Below are 24,492 nucleotides of genomic sequence, written 5' to 3'. Positions count from 1 at the left end.
TTTACACTCTTATGAATATAAACTAGGAAGTCTAGGGATCACTGTATTTTCGGCATTGTATGGTACTAAATACATAATAATTACTTAATAGGTATTCAGGGACTCTATTACTATTGTGAGAAAGGAATGATTTCAATTATTAGAAGAAGAACACACCAAATGAGTCTTCAATTGGATGTTAACACTCAGAAGGTATCAGATTTGTTGGCTCCCCTTGGCCCCTGAGTTTAAGATCAAGTTTCTTTTGTATCCCAAGAATAATCTTAATTGTTCCTAGTTTTTTCTTATTACTTATTAAATTACTTATTAAATCGAAAACATTTTTGAGAAAATTATAAAAGGCTATCTTGGCAACTATACAGGGTAAAGCATGCACTATTTTCTGATCTAATTTAGCAATAAATTGAATCACAATGAGCATCTGTAATAGAAAAATGACTGGGAGGAAACAACATGTTAACCATATTTTCCTTTGGAATGTTGGCTTAAAGTTAATTTTCTCCTCATGCTTTGGTTAATTCAGGAAATTCCTGTAGTGAGTATGTATTTTTTTAAAATCATAAGACACATAGCCTTTTGGTGGCTATGCTTTTAAAGACCATCCATGATTCTTTATCCTTAAAAATATACATACAGGCATATTTGGGATTTATAGGTGTAAGGCCAGTTGCACTTGATTACACCATCATTCCACTCCAAAAGCCTTTTCTGGAGTATTTTTGGTTTATAGAAACAATTGTATTGGGCCAACTCAGTCCATCAAGCAAGTAATAATAGATTATCAGAAACACACTCACTTCTGTTTCATAAAAACTGGTATTTGCTAGATTTTAAAAAGGTGTCCATGATTCCGAACAGCATAGAAATTACCCATTCCATACAGCACCTCATCCATGAAAAAATGCAAAACAAACCAAACAAAGACAAAGCCACATATTCTTACACATTAAAAAATATTCTATTTATTTAGGAGAAAGAAAGAGGGCACAGGGAGAAGAAGGAGGGAGCGAGGGAATGGGAGGAGAGTGAGAGTGGGAGGGAGAGGGAAAGAGAGAGGTAGAGAGAGAGAGAGAGAGAGAGGGAAAGAGAGAGAGAGAATGGAGGTTCCTGTTATTACAAATGGATGCCACATGTGCCACTTGGTGGCATCTGGATTTATGTGGGTACAAGAGGATCAAGCTGGAGTCATCAGACTTTACAAATGAGAACTTTTAACCACTGAGCCATCTCTCTACCCTTTAGGCATTTTTTTCAGGGGCTTAATGACTTAGGAAGATTTTAAATGCCACTTGAAACCCAAGTCACATGCTCCCTTTGTCCTTACAAGGAGCTGTCATGCCTCCTTCCCTTCCTAAACGCTCCATCCTTCTTTTGTCCTGATCAGTTTTCTAGATCCTGTCTTCCCCATGAAGTCCTATATAAACCCATTCAGCCAGCTTCAGTCTCAACTTCCTGCAAGGTTACATTCAAGTTCTTCATTTCCCACAGCCCAGGAATGTTTTCAAATACTGGATTGTTTGGAGTTCATTAACTAAACACACTCAATCCAACACTAGACCTAATAGAATAACAGTACCCATGTGACAAATGACACGGTCCCAAAGGAGTATAAAACATCCAGGCAAAGCACATAAGCCACCTGGGAGCCATTGTTGGCTGCAACCACAGTTTCATATCTCTATAAGGTGACAATATTCATGGCACTCTAGCCATATCCACACCTCCTTGTAATCAAGGTGACGTATCTGTATGCACACAAATCCAAAGGCTTTCCTGGAAAAAGAAATGGTTCATGTGCAAACAATGTGGCAGGGCCCATGGTTTGAGACACACTGAGGAACTAAAAGTGGTTGTCACATCTAAAGAGCTACACTCTGGGGCAGTGGCCTCAGGACCTTCCCTTGAAACAAACCTGAGAAGAATCATTTAGGAAAGGTTATCTTTGGTTGCCCAAACCTGCCTGGGCAGAACAGAAGAGGTCGCTTGCTTACCTCCTCCAGGGCCCACAAGGAGTCCACCACGGGCTTTATCTTCTTCTGGTTGTACAGCCCTATGAGTTTGTCCACCACACCTCGAACGAGGCCCGCACGGCCCTGTTTGAAGAGCAGATTGAGAAGGGAAAACCCGGCAATCACTTTGTTTTCTTCGTACAGCTTGATGGGGTTGACTTTTTCCACCTGCCACCACTGGAAAGAGAGACGGTAGCATGTCACAAACATCTCAACATGAGGCCACACCCTGCCGCAGTGCCCGTGTCGTCAGGACATTGACTACTGGGGCTGCGGCCAGGCAGATTTAGTCTGGACAAGAGGTAGCCCTTGGAGATGTATGTTTTGAGCATCTGTCTCCCCAAAGACTGCAGTGATGGCGTAAGTGGAACATCATCGGCAGCAATGCCATGAGAAGGAGGAAGGGGAGAGAGAGGGGTGGGCATTTCTAACTCCAAAATTTCAAGTCTAAAACCCTAAAAAAGCCATGATTTTCTGAGTGCCAAGATGACATCACACAAGCACATTAGACATATTGTGCATTCTGGGTATGCAGCCCAGCATGCACAAAGCTGTAGGTTCGATTCTTATCACTTCGTAAACAGGGTATAATGGTGCATGACTATAATTCCAGCACTTGGGAAGTGGATACAGGAGGATCAGGAGTTCAAGGTCTTTCTCAGCTTAACAAGCTATTTTGAGGCCAGACTGGAAAACAAGACCCTTTCTAAAAAATATTGTAGAAATTACTTTCAGGTATGTATGTGTGATATGTGTGAAATATAAATGAATTTTGTGTTTAGACTTGGGTTTCACACCCAAGATATCTTATGACTCTTATGCAAATATTTCTGAATTTGAAAATATACAAAATCCCCCACCCCACACAAAATTTAACACTTCTTGCCACAAGTATGTTGCGTAAAGATGCTTGGCATAAATTATGTAAAATATGGTTGAACTGTTAAGTATATGAATAGGATCATTGGTTTTTGGAGCTAACCCTAGCTGCATACTCTGCTTCCCCTTATTCTCTGAATTTCATTTTTCTCAGTGGCAGGATATGCTGATGTTATCTGGGAGAATTCTGTGTAGATAATTTGGCTGAGTGAATGGTGGTAGGGATTATGAAGGAATCATGATGCAGGGAAACTCACAAAGTGACAGTGTTGGGGCATGATGATGACTGTCAACTTAGGAATAACTTCTTTGGGAGGAAGGGTGGATCATGGCAAGCTACCCCTGGAAACATCACTAGGACTCTGGCGGGTGGGGTAATATGGGTAAGGAAGGATTAGTTAGGAAGGGAGACCAGTGTGAAGAGTAATGAAGCTAGGATTGCATAAGCGGATCTCAGCTGTGTGCAGTTTTGCCTTTCAGGGGACATTTGGGAATGCTGGGGGATATTTTTGTTGCAATGACTGGGAGAAAGAGCTATGGCTGGCATTGAGGGGTTAAAATGTGGGATTCTAGTAAATATCTTATAACACTCAGAATAGCCTCCACCACAAGAATGACCCAGCCGGAAATAGAAAGTTGAGAGTCCATGGACAAAAGCCCTGGGTGGGACCCACACCACTGGCCAATGCAATAGTCTCTTTTTCCGGTTTCTCAACTCACTGCTCTTAACATTAGAGTAAGCACACAGTCCATGGACAGCCTACAGAAGTGGTTGCCCAACCACTTTCCAGATTTGACTGGTTTTCCTTTGGTGTTAGACATTTAAGCCTTCATTTTCTAGAGAGCTGTAAGAAGTAAAATGCTCTCAATTTCAATCCTGAGTGCAAGCAGCAGTGTGCTGGGCACTTAAGAACATTTCACTTCTGTCTTTGCAAAACAACTGAAGAGGCCCACAGAAATAAAATTTTGATGTTTTAGCTTTTTTTTTTTTTTTTCCTTATTTTTTAAGTTGTGGTGCTCAAGGTTGAGCGCAGGTCTTTGTGGATGCTAGGAATGTGCTCTGCCACAGAGCTCTAGCTGTAAGACTTCAAATTCTGAAAGTGGGAAGCATGTTAGGAAAGCAAATGTAGGAAAGATAGGCTGAAAACAAGGATGAGCTTCACACAAAAGACTGTGTGTGTGTGTCTGTGTGAGTGTGTGTTTGGCATATGCACGTGTATGTGCCCATGTATGTGCTCATATTGAAACTCATGTGCTTGCCTGCAGGGGGTTATGCGCTTTTCTGTGGCGGCCACAGTGGGATGTTGAGTGTCTAGCTCCATCTCTCTTCCTCCCATTCTTGTTTGAACTGGAGTCTTGTCTTTTCTTTTCTTTTTTTTTTCTTTCTTTCTTTCTTTCTTTTTTTTTTTTTTTTTTTTGAGGTAGGGTCTCATTCTAGCTTAGGCTGACCTGGAACTCACTATGTAGTCTCAGGGTGGCCTTGAACTCTTGGTGATCCTCGTACCTCTGCCTCCCAAGTGCTGGGATTAAAGGCATGTGCCACCATGCCTGGCTTGGAGTCTTTTACTGATTTCTAGAACTTGGAATGTTTTGGTGAGCTTCAGAAATTCTTGGATCTCTACTCCTCTGTTGGGCTGAGGTCACACCCTGTTTATGTGGGCCCTGGGGAATGAACTTGAGTGTTCTCTCAGGCCATTCTGCTTGCACAAGAAGTACTAAGTCATCTCCCTAGCTTTTATTTATTTTATTTTATTTTATTTCATTTTTGAGATAGGGTCTCATTTAGTCCAAACTGGCCTTGAACTTTCCATGTAGCCAAAGATGAACTTGAATATCTGATCCTTTTGTCTGTGTCTCACATGCTAGGATTACAGGCGTGTGCCACCATACCTGGACTTATGCCATGCTAGTGATCAAATCCAGGGCCTCATGCATGGTAGGCAAGCACTGTTCAAACTGAGTCACACCCCAAATTGCATATGCTAAGCTCTTTACTGAAGGATACTCACCAGGCCTGGACGCAGGGGACAATGCATGAAGAGCCATGCACTTGACCATAGGTGTCGTTTTACAAGACAAAGTCTGGATAATGATTAACCACTTGATTTCTTGCATATATGCAGTGCCTCAATGAATGTCTGTGGCATGCATCCCTGCTGAATCTACAGATGTCTGCACAGTTGTGATTAAGAGTTCTAGAGTTGAATGTTACTTGCTGGATGTGTCACTCTAAGCAAGTGGCCTAAACTCTCTGGGTTCAATTTCCTCTCAGCCTTAGAAGAAAGGGAGATATTATATATATGTAAGACTCAAGCAATAGTGCCTGATATTTACCATGTGCTCCATTAACAAACAAATTTTGTTGTCAACTTAATTTGGAAGAACACTTTTGGTTTAGTGAGCAAATAGGGATGTAGAGTCCAATTGCCTTTTAAATGTTAACTTCCCCCATACGCATCGTCACCATGGCCTAAAAGCAAACGGCAGGTCTGACAACATGAGACGCATGAGCCCTGCTGACGTCTCGACATGCAGCATAATGAAGGCTGAGTGAGAAATCTCTGATTCCTAATATGCCTTTCTGGATTGCAGAGAATTTTTTTTTTTCTCAGAAACTTCAGAGCAAAGCCATTATTTCACTTCTTGGAATACCTTCTTTTCAATTTACTTCTAATCAATCAACTTGCATTGAACTAGGTCTCTGACAGAGACTAGCTTTCCCTTTGTGACCTTTAGCTACAAAGCATAAAATCACTCAGTTTTGGCAAAGGACTTTCGTTTTGCACTATATTCCTATGAACATGTTCCTAGGGCATGGGCACCCCGCAATTATTTTATTAGCACTGTGTGCTGTAGTTGAGCATTAAGGAAAGAAAAGGGAAGACACTTCTAACAATTGTGTGCAACTTGGGAGCAGGGTAATTTTCTAGAGCAGTCTGACAGTATTACATTAATTGTAGCCACAGCAACCAAACAGCTATGAGTGGTAGAGAGACTGTCTCCAGGGTTATGTTGCATACAGCATCCTTCAACAGCCTCACCTCTTGCTCTGTGTTCAGACCCTTTTATTCAAAGGATCTTTGGCCTACACTCTAAGCCCTAGTGAAGCAAGAGGCCCTTTCCTTCTAATTTCATATATGCAAGAAACATTAGCCATTTACAGCCAGAGGGTATTTGGGGATTGAGTTTCTGGCAGTCAGTGAGAGAATGTATGACCGTGCTACACAGAGAAAGAATGCTAATCTCCTTACCCCAGCTCTCCCTGATTGTCCCATCCTGTAAGCTTTCATTTCAGCATCCTGCATCTATTCCCATTTGAGGTTGGTTAGCCATTTATAACCATGTTATCAATATATCTTCCTTATGTTGGGTCTGTTTCTTTCATTAGATGGTAGGACCCACAAGGGTTCCATAGGCATCTGTCTCATTTTCTGTAATAACCTCATGCCTGGCACAATGCCACACATAGTAGATGCTCAGAAATGTGGTTTGTACATTGAAAAACACACTATGCTGCAACGCTTCAAGAAGGACTGCGAATGGAGGGGCATAAAGAAATACTGAGAAACAGCCTTCACCCGGACGATGGGTGGGGTGGAAGTAAAAGTACAAGCCCACAGTAGTTTAACTGCAGCACGCATAGCTCTCTGCAGGGGCATATACATCTGAGAAGACGTGTAACAGAAGAGAGCTCCTAATATATTCAAAGGTGTGTGTGTGTGTATGTGTGTGTGTACAGGTGGAGGCCAGAGGTTGACACTGGGTATCTTCCTTGATCACTTCTTATTTTATTTTAGTAAGGCGGGGTCTCTTGCTTGGACTCAGAGCTTTCTGCAATGCCTGCCTGGCATTTAGGTGAGTACTTGGGATCTGAACTACTGCCACATTTGTCTCCAGCCCTGTACGCACAGCTTACTAAAAATACGAGCTTCCCATTTCTACTTCCAACTCGGCAGGATGGGGGCATAGAGAAATCTCAGGTGTCCCCAGAGACCTGGTCAGCAAATAGCCAAACCGAAAGGCTGGCCAACTGCACAGAGCAATGACAGTGCACATGTTCATGTCTGACTGATGGCTAAAAACACCGAGGTTGGAGCAATCGCTAATGAAATGAACAGAAGCTTGCTGAACTTTCACCGATATGCCCTCCTCTTTGCTCTGTTTAGTTAGAAGAAGTTCAAGTCCTGGTCCTGCTTATGTGCAGTGAACAAGGCAGGGATATGGGATTTGCTGAAAATGAATGATGCCAGTGATAGACAAATAACTGACTTATGTCTTTAGACGGAGCTCACACCATGCCAATCAACAGATTCATAGCACCTTAGACATGGAAGGTACTCACTGATTTTGCAAAGCTAAAGAAGCTCTTGGTCTCTCCTGTTACCATGTTGGATGAACCTGCAAAGAAAAGATTCCCAAGTCAAGCTGTGTCTCTTCTCATGCATGCCCCAGTGGCCATTGCTTGGTATGCAACTGGCAAAACCCTAAAAACAAGCTTAATTCAGCCTTGGAGAATTGAATGAAATGGCTCTGGGGCATCAAGCTATTTAGTTAGGTGACATAAGACCAAAGCAAAAGTAACTTTTCTCATAGTGGTTGTTCCATTCCTTTGGTCCAAAGGTGATTAGGCCAACATTTTCAGAAAATGATAAGTTTCTGACACATTTTGTTGGATCTGGTTGTTTTTTTTCTTTTTAAAGAGAAATAAATTCATGGATTTGAATTTTATTCTCTGCAAGTGAGAGGCTTAGGGCTCTGACCTATGCTGAGCATTGAAGTACAGAAGAGGAATTTGGGTGGATAGGGTACAGAAGGAGGAAGACAAGGGTAAAATAAACTCAGAGGTCCAGGGAATGGTGTAAGTGCTTGTTGTCTCCAATTTGGTCCAGGCAGAGAGAGGAAAACCACTTCAGATGAAAGGGCATCAAAACTGCATCTTGACACCTGGATGGAGGTGGAGTTGGGAAAGATGAACTGAGATGCTCACACAGAGAGCAATGACTCAATCTGTGCTATTTTTAGGGTGAAGGGGGTGGGGTGAAGGAACTTTTAACAACAGAGAGCATATTCCAGTACTATGTTGTCTCTGTTCAATGAATTTCCTACTGGTACCCAACGATTTGGAAGTAAGTCTTTCCTCAGTGAATAGTCCTTTAATATAAAAAAGTAAGAGCTGGAGGATGAGGATGAGTGCTGAGGAATACTGTTTTCCAGACAAGACAGGACCATCGAACTCATGCACTCATGGCGGCGGTGGGTAACAAGACGTGCAGAGACTGGGCCCCTCAACATCCCTGCAGGGATGGGGGGGCGCATAAGGCTGCCACACCGCACTGAGGTAGTTAGTGGTTTCTTGGGGAGTGAAGACATTTTCCTTAGTAGGGGAGCCACCATTAAGTTGCTCATGCTCAAGTAAATAACACCCCCATCATGTTCATGAAAACAGCCCTAATTAACCTCAGTGGGCTGCAAAATAAAAGGCATGAGAGCAGAAGAGGGACATAGGTGGGAAGAACGGGTTTGGCGAGAGTTGTAAAGAAAGAATAATGCAGGGGGTGGATATGGTCAAAATATATACATGTATAAAACTGTCAAAAATATAAAAAATAATACATATTTTAAATTTAACATTTGGCCTTAGTAACTTATAAGTCAATTAGTTAACGATTGCTTCTGCTTTTATAGGGTGATTGCTCTCAGACATCATAGCACCAGACTTCCATTACTTAGCAATCAAGTAATCAATGTAATAAATTAAACAATTATGAGATTTGAAGTTCACCCAAATGGCATCATTGAACTGGAGCAACAACAGAACTCTTGGAAAATGAGAAATAAGGATGAACAAATTGTCCATCTACATTTTGTTAGTAATATTCAGTATTCTTCCAATGCTGTTGACCCTCATAACTTCGCTCATCGACAACAACAATACATATATATTCCCTTTCAAGCAAATGTGTGGCTGGGATAGAAATGATGAGAACAAGTAAGCAATAAGATAGAGTATTTAGCTGCTTTCAATGAGCTCATTCTGCTTTAATGACCTGACGATGACAAAAGGTATTAGTAACATTAGAACATCTCTTTTACAAGGGTCATTATCACCATCCCCACCCTGAGCTACCCAGGTAAGGTTCAATTTCTTTTGTAATCAGAGGACACAGATGTTCCAAGAATCACAAGCATCAGATACCCCAGTATCATTTTCCTTTGTAATATTTTGCCTTTTTGAATTTTATAAAAACTGATGTTTAAATTAGCTTGTGTGTGTGTGTGTGTGTGTGTGTGTGTGTGTGTGTGTGTGTGTGTGTGTATGAGAGAGAGAGAGAAGGAGAGAAAGAGGGAAAGAGAGAGAGAGAGAGAGGGGGAGAGAGACGAAGTAGGATAGGCTCTAGAGTTTTATTTTCTGGAGAAAACTGCTCCAAATTTTCATAAATCTCCTACACACTTGAGAACATAAAACCAGATATATCTAGGAATGATGGCTCACACCTAATAGTTCCATGACTCAGGAACCAGAAGCAGAAGAATTGTGAGTTTGAGGCCAGCATGGGCTATGTAGTGAAAACCTGCCTCAAAGATGAAAGAAAACAATAGTAACAAAAACCTAATTGTGGATATGGAACCAGGGCCAATGGGACTAGGTCAGTGTCCCATCTCCCCATCCAGGGCTTCCATCTTCACTGGACCTCCACCCACAAGTTCCGAGGAAGAAGCATCTGTAGTTTGCAGCATCATCACTAGTGAAGAATCCACCTAACTGTCCAGCAGCCTACTCACACCTCTCCATCCTGTGGGTCTCTCAAGCTTTACCTTTTGAACTTCCTTTGAAGCCATTGCTATTTCCCACCTCTGCAACCTTCTATGGGTCAAGTCCTTTAGTAAATCTACCAATTCTGATGGCTACATTGGCTTGGTCTTGCTTTAACCTTCTTGAAGATGATGGGTGGAAGGCATAGAACTGAAAGGGCACAAAGGGCAACAGACACATACCAGTAACGTGCCCATTACTTCCACACAAGGACATGCTGCATCTGTTGTAAGCACAGCTGCATGCCTGCGGTTGCTGACCATGGCCTGTTCTCCCATGCACCCACTCACCGTATAGAATATAAGTCCCCAGGGGTTTGAGAAGACTGAGGCCCTTGCCAGTGTTGTCCCCACACAAGCAGTCCAAAACAATGTCCACGCCGTCAGCAGAGATCCTAAATGGTGAGAAGACAAAGCACAGAGCTATAAGGAGGCCTGTCAGGAACCAAACTGTGGAAGCTTTCTCTCCCGGTGTGATATCACGTGGCTCCCAGAATATGAACAGCAAGCACTCAGGAGAAGCCCTCTATCTACAGGTGCTCCTCGACTTACTATGGAAGTTTCCCGTTAAATCCAGTGCAAACTGAAAATATCCTCAATCAAAAATTCATCTAAAATGGTAGGTGAGATAGTTCAGTTGGAAAAAGGCTTACCTTGCAAGCATGAGGACCTGAGTTTTATCCCCAGGACCCATGTGAAAATGCAGGGTGAGGTGCTGTGTGCCTGTAATCCCAGCTCTGGAAAAGCAGAAACAGGAGAATCTCTGGGGCGCATGGGCCAGCCAGTATAGTTTAATAAGGTGAGTTCCAAGCCAATAAAAGACCCTGTTTCTATCTCTATTTATTTACTTATTTTGTTTTTTTTGAGGTAGGGTCTCACTCTAGCCCAGGCTGACTGGAATTCACTATGTAGTCTCAGGGTAGCCTTGAACTCACAGCAATCCTCCTACTTCTGACTTCCAAGCAAGCACCACCACACTTGACTTATTTATTTATTTGAGAGATAGAGACAGAAAGAGAGAATGGGTGCACCCCTTCATCTACTGCATATGAACTCCAGATGCATGCACCACCTTGTACATCTGGCTTATTTGGTTACTGGCTAATGTGGGTACTGGCGGATTGAACCTGGGTCTTTTGGTTTTGCAGGCAAGCATCTTAAATGCTAAGCCATCTCTCCAGCCTGAGAACCTGTTTCTAAAAACAAACAAACAAACAAACAAACAAAAAAAGATGGACAGCATCTGAGAAATGATACCTTTGATTTTCCCCTGGTCTTCATACACACACATTTGCACATTCACAATATGTGCACACACACACACACACACACACACACACATGCATGCACCCACATGCACACACACACGAGTATGTACACACATACAGACAACAATGTAACTTACCAAGCACCATAGTTTAGTGCTTATACTTAGTATTTAGTATTCTTTTTTTTTAAACTTTGTTTTGTTTTTTGAGGTAGGGTCTCACTCTAGCCCAGGCTGACCTGGAATTCACTCTGCAGTCTCAGGGTGGTCTCGAACTTACAGCTATTCACCTACCATTGCCTCCTGAGTGCTGGAATTAAAGGCGTGCACCACCACGCCCAGCTCTATAGCATACTTTTAGTACTTAGTACTCTATAGAGTGCCATTGTTTTACCCTGGTAGTCATGGGGATGACTGGGAGTTGTAATTTTCAGTTCCCATCTAGCATCACAGGAATATTATATTGCATCTAACTAACCCAGGAAAGATCAATATTCAAAACTTGAGATATGCTTTCTGCTGAATGTCTATTACCTTCAGACCAATTAAAAGTTGGAAAGTCCTGTGTCATACGATCGTGAGCCAGACCCTGCATAAGTATCTTCTAAAGCTGGAGGTAGCTAATTCTTTCTCTGAGAACCAGCATGCAGTAAGTAGAACAATGAACATGGATGGGCACCTGAATCAGAGTGCAAGTCTGTTTCTAGCTACAGTCCTCAGTTACTACACATTAGTTTTGTATTTTGTAAAATGGAGCTAACATGTTTCTCTGAGGGGACCATAAATGAAGTGACAGTTTCAATGTGTGGCTAGGCTGCTTGTCACTGGGCAGTTATTCAGTTTATCAGTTATGTCATTGGTAAGCATGGCTGGAATGACAGATGCTGTCCAAGGTCCTGAAAAGGAAACCCAATACATTCCCTGTGTTTGTGGGACTGCTAGTCCAATCCACAGGCACTTTGATATAATTTAAAAGCTTCTGTTCATCTACTCTCCAGATATGACACTCACATGCTTCCCCATGGGATAGGGATAATCAGGGAGGCCTTCCTTCAATGATGGAAGGGTATGGAGTAGAGACTCCACGTGTGCTCTCTACTGGTCAGACAAGACACTGGTTGATGTATTTGAGTTGATTATTTATCCATCCATTGATTCCATCACTGAATGCAATGGCCAAACATTCACTGTGATTTTCTCTAGAACGTTGTGCAGGAAGCTGTAGAGCAGGAAGGCTCTAAAGGTTGTGGAGAGGGTATCCTGCTCACACGTATGGTTGTTGTGGCTCACCCTGCTCTCTTCAGACAAGAGTGTAATTTCCTCAGATCTGCATCGTATGCAGAATGATCTCATCTTAGTAAAAATAACTTTTCAATGTCACCCACAACCCAGCAAAGTTCAGGCATTACAGTCCATGCCATCAGCTGATTCCTGTTCCCATAGCACAATGACTAGGAAACTACATGTGCTCAGACTCCAAGTGGGCTGTCCCATCACACCCCATGACAGCTGTCCTGATGTGGACATACCCTTCAGCTTCCCCTAAGTGATGTCTAAAATTCAGTCCATTATTGAGACACAACCACAGTGCTTAGCTTACCTTATAAGCTTCATTGAGCTCTTATTTGCACTTGTGTTCTCTTTTTATCTTATTTTTACTCATTTTAGTTATTTTTTTTTTTTGAGAGAGAGAAACTTAGCCACTACAATCAAACTCCAGACACTTGCACCACCCAGTCTGCATGTGTGACCTTGTGCTTGCATCACCTTTGTGCATCTGGCTTACGTGGGATCTGGAGAGAGATCGAACATGGGTCCTTAGGCTTGGTAGGCAAGTGCCTTACCCACTAAGCAATCTCTCCAGCCCTGGTGTATTCTCTTAAATCTCATCTAAAAGTTCAGAACCAGGGTCATAAAACAGTCTGTCTTAAACCTAAATGTGCACTAGAACTTGAGGGGTGCTTAAAATTCTCTGGGTGTCTGGGGCTTGGGTCCAGGGAGTTGCTCCTCTCCCCTTCCTTCCTTCCTTCCTTCCTTCCTTCCTTCCTTCCTTCCTTCCTTCCTTCCTTCCTTCCTTCCTTCCTTCCCTCCTCTCTCATTTTCTTCCTTTTGTGAACGTGAGTCAAAGCCTATGAATCTGTATCTGTGTCTGTGTGTATGAGTTTGGGTGCATGCATGCCGGGATGTACATGAGGAGGTCAGAGGAAAACCTCAGGCAGTGGTCCTTGCCTTCCACTTTGTTTGAAGCAGAGTCACTCACTGCTCCCCTCTGTGAATTCCAGACAGATGTTCTATAAGCTTCCTGGGCAGGGAGGATTCTCCTCTCTCTGCTTCACATCTTGCCACAGGCACACCGGGATTACAGATGCCTATTATCCAGCTTTATGCGGGTCCTGGGGGTCCGAACTCAGAGACTCATGCTTGTGCAGGAAGAACTTAATCCTCTGAGCCATCTTCCCAGCCCAGGACTTGTTCTGCTACAAGTTCTCAAGTGTTTTGCTGTCAACACTGGATGCAATCTTTGAGAAACCTTCAGGGCCCAACAGCACCTTCTAAAATCAATCTGTTCAGTAAATCTTTAGCTCTGGGAACACTACACTGGGCAGTGAGGGATGTAAAGATGATCCCTAATGGCTTGGCTCATTCCTTTATTGTCAATAATATTCACCCAAATAAAAGCTAAGTTGAAACAGGGTCTGGTGCCTGCCACAAAGGTTCTACAACACCATGGACATTGAGGAATTTCCCAATCACAGATGGATTTAGCTACAAAGCCAGTGGAGGCACTGGTTTTCCAGGAAGAGAACAAAGTGTGCAGAGGTCCTGTGGTGAGGGGAAGCAGCCAGGGTAGCTGCTATACAGAAAAAAAGCACAGCTTACTTTCCAGGCGGGGTTGGACCACGTGGACTCTGCTGGAACCTCACATAAATATTCAGGGTAACCGTGACCCAGAATTCACTTCTGCTGGGGTCTGTTGTCAGCCCAGTTTGCTCACTCCTGTGGGAGTGGGATCCTGTCCCACTTCCTGGGCCATCAACTTCTCCATGAAACCTCCCTTGGACTTTATCAGAAGGATGGCCTCTTGTGGTAAGGAGCAGCGAGGCTGGCCTGATGCATCTGTCTACCCAGTCCTGATTTTCATTTTCTTTTTTGGTACTCCTAATATCTGTATCTTTCTTGCCAAACCAGGTTCATGTTCTCCCCCACAAAGTGCCAATCACATGGCGTATTACTGCCCCCATCCTGGTCTGCGGTTCTATCTTCTTTACTCAGATTCTGCCAAAATGTAAGGCATACCCACAGTGCATAGTGGCCTATAATTGCCTAGTCCCTGCATTTACTTTCTAGTAATTGATCACACACTTTGGCCTTCTGACTGTTCCTAGGACTTTCTTACCTCATGTCATTTGCACTGGGCATGATTTCTGTCTGGAGATCCCTTGCCCACACAGCTCCTCATTACTCCAGGCTCACTTCCATGTGGCTCTGATTTCTTTTCTTTCTTGAGTTAGGGTCTCGCTTTAGCCAAGGCTAGCCCAGAATTCACTACATAGTCCCAAGCTGGCCTTGAACTTATAGCGATCCTCCTACCTCTGCCCCCTGAGTACTGGGATTAAAGGTGTGTGCCACCACGCCTGACTTCCATGTGGCTCTGCAGAGGAGTTATAACTAAGCACCTCATTGGAGGAAATAGCCCCCATCTTTCATTAGTTTCTGCTCAAGTTCTGTTCAGGCTTTGGTGTCTAACATGGAAATCACTTTTGACAACATCAATTATGTTATTTATTTGTTTACTTATTTATTCATCCACTCTTTTAATAAAATATCCCCAGGTGTTGGGGGCTGAGTTTCTGCTGCTAACTGTTATATCCACAGCTCCATCCCCTTGCTGGTCAAAGCACTACTTCCCAACAAGTAGAGGTGGCTTAAGTGAACTGGATAAGTGACTAGATAAATGATGAAGAAACTATTTTTGAAAACCAATATTCCACATTTCTACATGTGTCTTTCTTGAAAAGAAAGCTCCCATTACTACCTTGTGAGAAAAGTCATTTCACGTCCTTGCCTTTTATTGAGACAGTGTCACTATGTGGCCTGATCCTCCTGCCTCAGCCTCCCGAGCACTGGGATTAAAGATGTGCATCACCATATGCAGTGCAACTCCACTTTTTTTTTTTTTTTTTTTTTTTTTTGGTGTGTGACAACATTGAGGCATACAGACGCTACAACTTTGCCCACCACTATGTGACTCAACTGGAATCCAACCAACCTTAGCTCCAGCTTAACTCCACAGATCATGGTCTTTTCACCTCTCCAAATTTAAGACTTTATAATAAACATTCAAGTCTGTAATTATGGAAGCACCACTCTTACAAGCAGCTCTAGGAAGTAGTCTATTGAATTTTTTTTTTCAAGGTAGGGTTTCACTCTAGCCCAGGCTGACCTGGAATTCACTATGTAGTCTCAGGGTGGCCGTGAACTCATGGTAATCCTCCTACTGCTGCCTCCCACGTGCTGGGATTAAAGGCATATGCCACTATGCCCAGCTAGTCTATTGAATTGAATCTTTGAAAGATGCAGGTTTAAATTTTTGTTTTAAAATAAATATGCAAATATGCAGAGTTGTACCATGTTATTCCAAACATACAGACTAAAACGCTTCTGACTGCTACATGTTTTTCTTATAGATCATAGAAGAGGCTAAGATTAGGCTATAGCACATTGACACTTAATCCTAGCCATTGGAAAATCACTTGACTGCCAAGTGTTTACTTAATGCTGAATGTGAGCTGGGCAGAGATAGGCTAAGGCTAACGTTTGCTTCATATCCCCTATAGGTATGCAGGGAAAGGCTGCATGTGAATGTCCACTCTTGTCTCCACTGTAACAGTATGAAGAAGTGAAACTTTTAAAAGGGCATTAAGCATGACATTTCTGTCCCCATGAATAATAAACATCACAGTGAAGTACAGTCTTGTTACTGTGTAAGTTGGGTCCACAGAAAAGTTGAGTTCACCTCTTACTCTCTCTCCTGATTCCAGTCTCCTACCATGTGTGGAGGTGGTCTTCCCCTATGGAAGACATGGTGTTTGGGGAACCATCCTAGATGTGGAGACCAAACTTGTTGGCACTTTATATCTTGGACTTTCCAGCCTCCACTGAGTCTCTGTTAATTGTGTATTACCTAATCTATGATGTTCTATTACGACAGCACACATTCACAAAATAAAGAACCACAGCATATATAAAAACGCACAAGCACGGCTGGAGAGATGACTTAGCAATTAAGGTGTTTGCCTGTGAAGCCTAAGGGTCCATGTTCAACCCTCTGGATCCCAAGCAAGCTAGATGCACAAATGTGAGGTAAGCACAAGGTCACACTTGCCAACTAGGTAGCACACGTATCTGGAGTTTTATTGCAGTAGCTAAGGCATTGGCATGCCAATTCTCTCTCTCTCTCTAAAAAAAAAAATTCTAAAAACCACACAAGCACACAGAAAACCCTGCTTCACAGAGCCTTTCAAGAAAATAACTTGTGAAGTGTTGAAGATGAGCAGTGGACAACAGGAAGGTACATCTTAGAGAAGAATGTAACATCTTGGCCTAGGGAAGTCACCAGGCTTTGGGACCCCCAACTTTGGGAAGGAGGAGTGCTGACATTATGGTTGCTATAGCCCATAGCTGACTGAGCTGTCTCCCCGGCCCTCACTGCATCTTTTTGGCGATCTTTAGTGGGGTGGAATCTGAGCAAGGAGAGGAGAAGCTCAGTAAAGGTCATTGTCATCTTGAGAGTCTAGGATAGAGATGCCTTGGCCATTTGTACACAACTGTTTAAGCAGGCATGGAGTGAAACTCTGTCCTCTGGTCATGACATGACTGTTGCCTTCTTGGAACCACAGGAGCTGTGATAACCATATGAGACCCTCATAAGAATGTGCCTATTAACATTCCCTTACAGAAGAAGGAAGGTGGCTCAGCTCTTCACATAAGATTCCAGTAAACCCTCGCTTCTGGAATGGAGACTCCTGTCCCGGGTGCACATGGTCTTAGGAGGTGGGAGGTTGGCTGGGGTTGGGACTCCAGTAATGTAGATTTTTTTTTGAGTTGTCACCCAGGATTTTCAGTGATTCCATTGCTTCTATTACCCATGTACTGGGATTAACCATTAACTCAAGCTTCTGTAAGTAATCCCTGTGAACACACTGGTTTACCAAGTTGGACTTGGGTGGTATTGTTTCTCTGGTCTGTTGGTGCTTTATCTGGGGTAACTAAGCGTCTTTGCAGCTTTCCTAGAAGTTATACAAGGCATTGCTCCTTTAAGGGTAGAAATGTTTCCTCACGGAAGAAGTTTCAAATTAACCCCCCCCCCCATGTCATCATTAAGATCCTACTGAACTGGACTCCACCCAGTCTAAGGTGAACTCAAGTCTAGCTAACATGTCCCAGGTCCAGAAGTGATCTGAGAATGGGCCTGGCTGTGCCAGGCTCACAGTGAAAAGCATTGTGACTGTCTTTTATTTTCTTCCTTGCATGTGTATGTGAGTGAGGTATGTAGCACGTGAACACGCATATTCATATGTGTGGGTGTACAACGTATGCATGTATGTGGATGCTGGAGGTTGACACAGGGTATCTTTTATCCTTGGTTGTGCTCCACATTACCTTATTTTACAAAACTTTTTATTGACAATTATCATACACATACATAAAGAGTTTTGATCATGTTCCTCTCACATGACCTTTTTTGTTTCCTTTATCCACCCCCTTCTGCTGAACTGCTTCTTTTCTTGAAAATATATTTATTTGAGAGATAGGAGAGGAATAGAGGGAGGGAGAAAGATGGAGAGAGAGAGCGAGAGGGAATGGGCTCACCAGGGTCTCTTTCCAGTGCAAACATACTCCAGACACATGTGCTACATTGTGCAACTGGCTTCACATAGGTACTGGGGAATCCAACCCAGGCCTTCAGGCTTTGCAAGCAAGCACCTTAACTGCAGAACTCCCTACCCCAAGCCCCTTCTTGCTTATAAGTAGCCTTCTATTTCAATTTCTCTATTTTACCCTTGTCCAACATCTATGATGACACACATCTCTGGTCTCCAGTATTGTGTGGGTGTTATCCATGTAGCAATAGCTGCTGTGAGGCCATACATGCATGCCCCCTCATGTCCAGGAGACAGTGTTCCAAAACATTCCTCCTCACCATCCAGCTCTTACATTCTTTGTGATTCTTCTTCTACAACACACCTTATTTTGAGTATTTTGAGACAGGATCTTTGTAAATCTAGACCTAATCAATTTGGCTAGCTAGCCAACAAGCCTCAGAGAACCCTCGTGTCTCAAACCCTTCAGCCCTGGGATCATAAGTGTGCACTACAATGTCTAGCATTTTACTTGAGTACTGGGGATCTGAACCCAGGCCCTAATGCTTTCATGGCAGGCACTTTACCCACTGAGCCAGCACCTCATTTGTTCTTCTGATGGGCTCATGGAGAACACTCACAGAGTCAGACAGCAGCAGAAGCCCAAGTGTCACCCTCATTTCTTGTTTCCTCTCTTTCTCTATATTATACATCACTATGCATACCCACGCCACTGGTGTGTAAATGGTAATTACACAAAAGCAGAACGGTGGGAAAGCACTAATAGAAAAGTTTCTAGGCTTGCTCTCTGCTTCTCTCATACTTCCCTGTGGATTTAAAAACATACAAACCCACAGTCCCCAATGAAGAGGGTCCCTGCGGAGGTGGGAGGACAGCAAGGAGGCTAATAATGACACCAATGTGGTTGTATACACACTGTGTACATAACTAATAATTAAAAAAATACAAAAAAAGCAAATACAAACAGCTCCTGTTCTGGGCCAAGTTCAGAATCAAGTGTTTTGAAATTGCTGAACCAAGCCTTTTATGTTGCTCTTTCCTTTGTTTCTACCCATGGTCCTTCTATGGTGAATGCTGCCTCTTTGCTTCCCTCCCACATGAATCAGGGAAGAATTTATTGTGAGTGGTGGGAGGTTTCCAGAGAGTCATTACTGGGAGAGCAAGCCTTCAGCTGGCTCCTTGGCTCTCCCCTTAGCTTTCTCTTTCTGGATTCCGTATGATCAGAGAGTTCACTTGTACCACAGCCTGCACCATCACTAATGCATAGTAGGTTTCTCAAGGATGCCTGTTGGCTTCTCCCAGAAGGCTGAGCACAATGCTTAGTGTACAGTAGGCTTCTCACAGCGTGCTGGACACAGTGCCTGGTGCAGAGCAAGTACACAGTGCCTGGCACTCAATAGGTTTCCCAGGGGGTGCTGGGCACAGTGCCTGTGCATAGCAAATTTCTCATAAAGGGCTAGACATAGTGTCTCATGCACAGTAGGCTTCTCACAAGTGCTTGGCATGGCATCTGGCATTCAGTAGGATTCTCATAGGGTACCAAACACAGAGTAGACTCATTCCAGAGGGCCAGTCATGGTGCCTGACACACAGTAGGCTTCTCACAGGGTGTCAAGCACAATTCTTTGTGCCCAGCATGTCTTTCACAGAATGGTACATGCAGTTTTTAGTGCTCATAGGTTTTTCATAGTGTGCCTGGCACACAGTAGGCTTCTTCACAGGGTTCTGAGCACAGTGCTGAACACCATAGGGTTCTTAGTAATTGTTTACTTCTGTTTGCTTCCATAGTACTTAGCAAACAAACTGTAGTAATTCTCTTGGGATGCCCATCTCCTTATTCTCTCCAGGCGATTTGAATCTTGTTAATTCTCATCTGTATTTGAACAATCACCTACTATGTGACAGGCACTGTGCTAGGCACAGAGAATGCAGAAAGCAGGATCAAGGGGGTGTTTTCTACTTCTGAGCTCACACCCCTTATCCTCAACCTTGGGCTGGCCCTGCAGACTCAAGTCACATGAACAAATGGCTAACCCCTCCAAATGGGAGCTGGGTTCTTTCTTCTTGGGCTTGGCCTTCCTTAGTGTGGGTTTGTCTCCTCTCTGCTTCCAAACTTGCAGAGGCAGCTTATAGAAGACACTTGGAAAGCAGCTGCAGCTCAGGCCCAACCCCATTTTTACCTGGAGGTTTCTCTCATGCTGTGTCCACTGCACCTTAAGGATGTCCCACAGCTTCCAGGGCCCACTGTCCCCCAGCAGTGAAAGCAGAAGTCATCTTAGATTGCGCTGTTCTCCACAGAACAGGCCACCATATGTGTGCTTTTTCAAAGACCCTGCAGGCTCTGCCCCTTCCTGGCCCCTTCTCTTGTTTGTTCTCATGATTTCCTTCTCCCACTCATGCTTCCCACTGTGGCCAGACCATCTTGTTGGCTCAGCTTTCATAGTGGAACTTAACTGCTTCAAGTTTGCACAGGACTCTAGATTTCTGACATAATCCAATTTTAGCTCATTTTTGAGTTTTCAAGAGCCTCATCAAAGTAGTTCAGAAGTTCTGTTTAAATTTTGTAACATTTTTTGACATATAGTAAAATTGTACTAATTTGGGAGGTGCAGTGTGAAATTTAATACATGCCTACAAGCTGTAACGAGCAAATCAAGGTAATTGGTATATCTGCCACTTCAAACGTTTGTCATTCCAATATTTATTAACTGGAACCCCTTTGCTCCCACCCCCCCATGGGTAATTTCTGGGGACATTTTGTGTTGTCATGGCCTGTGGGGACAGACAGGGGATACTTCATCTCATGAGTAGACACCAGCATGTTGCCAACATCTTAGAGCATGCAGGATTGCCTGCAACAGCCCAATGGCCCAAATGTGCACAGTCCTGAGACTGATAATCTCTGAGCTGGCCTGTTCCTAGCATCTCAGCACAGGGAAGCTTGGCTTCCTCACTAGCTCAGCTGACCATGTGGGGTGAGTCCCCCCATATATATGTGTGAACCAGGCTGCTCAGTGGTTCCTGCAAAGTCTGAAAATGAGCTCCTAGGTGTTTTCTGGTCTTCTACTTACACATTCTCCCCTGTACTCCCCAAATGGCTTGGACTTCCCAACCAGGTGCTTGTGTAATGGTTTGTTTCATTACCTATCTCATTTCAGAACATAGGGACTTGTGTGCTTGGCTCACCCCTGTGTCTCTGTAGCACACTCTTAGGCACCCATGATGCTTGAATGAATAAATGGAAGAATGAATGAACATAAAGTCTATGCACCATTTCCTACCACCTGATATTCGAATGTTTGATTTTTCTTTATTAGTTTTGTACTCACTGACTAGAGTCAAGTTAGTACCATTGTTAGCCTCCTTCTTGTCCTCTCCCTTCCACAGGGACCCTCCGAGTTGGGGAATATGGGTCGTGCATTGTGTTTGGCATAGTATGTGTGGCTGCAGTGGGATGTGTGGACTATGCATGTGTATATGGACATGTGCTCTCCAGAGGCCAGAGGAAAATGTTGGCTGTCCTTCCTCTATTGTTCATTCCAGTATTTTTTGAGACAGAGTCTTTTAATAATATATTTTATTTATTTTTTTTTTTTTGAGAGAGAGAGAGAAACAGGTAGAGAGGCAGAGAGAGAGAATGGGAGTACCAGGCCCTCCAGCCACTGCCAAGGAACTCCAGATGCATGCACCCCTTGTGCATCTGGCTTATGTGGGTCCTGGAGAATTGAACTGGGATCTTTTGGCTTTGCTGGAAAATGCCTTAACTGCTAAGCCATCTCTCCATCCTGAGACAGAGTCTTTTTCTGAAAGTGGAGCTGTGGTATTTGCAAGCCCCAGAGATTCTCAGGTCTTTGTTCCCCATCGGATTGTGGTTACAGGCATGTGTGGCCACACCCGGATTTTTATGTGGGTCCTAGGGAATTTAACTCACATGGTCTTTGGCCCTCAAAGGCCCTCATGCTTACAATAAATACTCTTGCCTGCTGAGCTGTCTTCTCAGCCCCAGTACTTGATTTTTAAAGGCATGTTTAAGTAGCCTGACTCAGAAATAACTGGCATACAATAAATTGCACAGAATTAAAGTGCACAATCACGTGTGAGATGTGACAGCTCACATCTGTGAAACCATGACCAAGGTAATGAATGCATCCTTCCAGCCTAAATGTTTTCTCCAGTCACCTCCATAAATAAAGAAGTTTGGCAGAACAGAGTTCATAGTTTCACATACGTTGGTGGGCAAATCAGGCCCTGTCTCATTTTCCTCATTTGTGAAATGCAGCAATTTTTTCATGCAGGCAGTGAGGTGCATGTGAACTGGCCTCCCCTGAGTCTAAGCAGAGTGGGAGGAGCTTAGTGGAGCCTGGCTGTTCTTACCCACCTTGCCTGTCTCCGTTTCCTTGCCTGGGTCTGCTTCCACGACCTTGCTACTCTCTGGAATGCTCGGCACCTTGCCTGTCTCCGTTTCCTTGCCTGGGTCTGCTTCCACGACCTTGCTACTCTCTGGAATGCTCGGCACCTTTCCAGACTCCTACAGGGGTTTCTATCTTGCCTGTCTCTCGTACCACTCTTCTTCCTTTCTGAAGCCTTTAGTGTCAGGCACGTGTGGCTCAAGCGTTCTACGTCTGAATTGCTTTAACCCATCATCATCTTTCCCTATCCGGGTGGAGTGGTAAAGCCTGTTTCAGATATACATTTTTATTTTTCTCCATTACCTTTGCAATGGCTGGGTGAAGGCTCAGCATGAACTTCAAATAGTCTTATCAACTGGCTGGTTTATAAGAGGTTGTTTTTGTTGTGTGTGTATGTGATTAGATATGTGTGGGTATATGTGTGTGAACAGGACATATGTATCTGTATGCATGAGCTTGTGGAGGCCGGAGGTCTATGTTTTATGTCCTCCTCAACTGCAGTCCTTATTTTTTAAAAAATATTTTATTTATTTATTTATGAGAGAGAGAAAGAGAGAGAGAGAGGTAGAGAGAGAGAGAGAGAGGCAGGAAGAGAGAATGGGTGTGCCAGGGCCTCTAGTCACTGGAAAATATACTTCAGAAACAAGTGCATCTGGTTTTACATAGATACTGGGTAATCAAACCTGGGTCCTTAGGCTTCACAGTTAAGCACCTTAACCACTAAGCCATCTTTCCAGCCCTCCACTTTATTTTTTGAGATTAAGTCTCTTACTGAACCTAAAGTTTCCTGATTCAACTAGACTAGCTAGTCATTAAGTCCCAGGGCTTCTCTTGTTTCTGCCTCCCCAACATTGGGATTACAAGTGTGTGCTTCCACATTTACAGGTAGGCTGGATCTAAACCCAGGTCCTCACACTTGCACAGCAAGCGTTTTACACACGGAGCCATCTCACCAATCCCTGTGAGGGTTTTCACTACAAGAAATTTTATTTTTCTACTTCACAGAATAGTGTAACCATATCTATGATCCCAAAACAAAGAGGAATGGCTGTGAGTTGATGCATGTTTTCCCTTTCATTCCATTTTTACATGCACAGAGAATTTGTATAAAGCTGTGATCATGGTGTAGAGAAAATCTGGCATTCTGTTTTCTTCCCTCAACATACTAATATGGATTTTTTCCATCTTGTGACAGTCTTCATAATTGTCATTTTTTTTTCAGGGGCTGAATAAAACTTAAGCACGTGAATGTAGCATAATTTCCTGCACTGTTTGCCTTCTGTTAATGTTGGAGCCCGGCTCTGAATTGCTGCACTTAGAGACAGTGCTATAATTCACTGGCGACATATGCTAAGTGCTGACGACCAAGCAGAAGCAGGGCTTGGCAAGGCAACAGGCAGTTTTGTACCTGTAGCTTTCATCTTACTCTGGACTATTTCCCGAAGATCGGATTTCTCAGCAGAGGCTATAATCATATTCATGACTTCCCTGTCATTCCAGTGTAATCTCAAAGTCCCTACTTAAATGAGCTGCTGGAAATCACATTTGAAGGAAGGTGGTGGTGAGGTGGGTCTCAGATGCTGCTGCCTGTTGTTCTCTGGACAGTAGAAACCACTGTTTTAGGGGCTAACAGAATAGGTCAAAGACAGGGAGGAGCTGAGGGGATAGAACAGTGTGTGGGAAGTGGAAAAAGGCAGGAGTACCCTGGTTACAGGTTGCCACTTATTAAGAAACCTACAGTGTCCTGACCCTCTTCTCTCTCCACTTCCCACAGACAGCTGCCTTGGGCTCTGTTCAGAATCCTGAACTTGCTCAGGACTTTAGCATGTGCTTCGCACCCTGAATCAAAATGGTTTTCCCTGGCCCAACTTCTCACACTTAATTTCTCAACCAAAATCTTACTGTAATGGTTAATGATGATCGTCAACCTAACAGGATCCTGAGGCACCTAGGAGACAAGCCTCTGGGCACGCCCGTGAAGGATTAACTAGATCAGGTCAATACCTGCAGGGGTCATCATCCCATGGGCTGGGGTCCTGGGCTGCATAGAAAAGGGAAGAGACAGTTGAGTGGCTGCACTCATCTCTCTGCTTCCTGATGGTGGACAGAAGATGATGAGCTGCTTCATGTTTGTGCTGCTGTGCCTTCCCCAAAATGAACTCTTCTTTCCTAAGTAGCTGCTGTCTGGAATCTTGTCCCAGCAGTGGGTCAGGTAATGAGCTATCCCAGGC

General features: G+C 43.6%; 1 protein-coding gene across 1 annotated transcript in view; it reads right to left on the bottom strand.

The window, feature by feature from the left end:
* The window catches only part of Vat1l (vesicle amine transport 1 like), a 209,189-nt gene that overhangs the window by 84,329 nt on the left and 100,368 nt on the right, over positions 1-24,492 (bottom strand). The window contains exons 5-7 of the mRNA XM_004659597.2: positions 9,993-10,096; positions 7,231-7,286; positions 1,992-2,186 (exon numbers count right to left, since the gene is read on the bottom strand). Coding sequence (XP_004659654.1) covers positions 1,992-2,186; positions 7,231-7,286; positions 9,993-10,096 — 355 coding nt within the window. The remainder of the gene's footprint in view (positions 1-1,991; positions 2,187-7,230; positions 7,287-9,992; positions 10,097-24,492) is intronic.

This window comes from Jaculus jaculus, chromosome 1 (assembly GCF_020740685.1).
Source record: "Jaculus jaculus isolate mJacJac1 chromosome 1, mJacJac1.mat.Y.cur, whole genome shotgun sequence".
NCBI classification, from domain to species: domain Eukaryota; kingdom Metazoa; phylum Chordata; class Mammalia; order Rodentia; family Dipodidae; genus Jaculus; species Jaculus jaculus.
The sequence above is the reverse complement of the archived record's forward strand: the minus strand, read 5'-3'. Positions and strand labels throughout refer to the sequence as shown.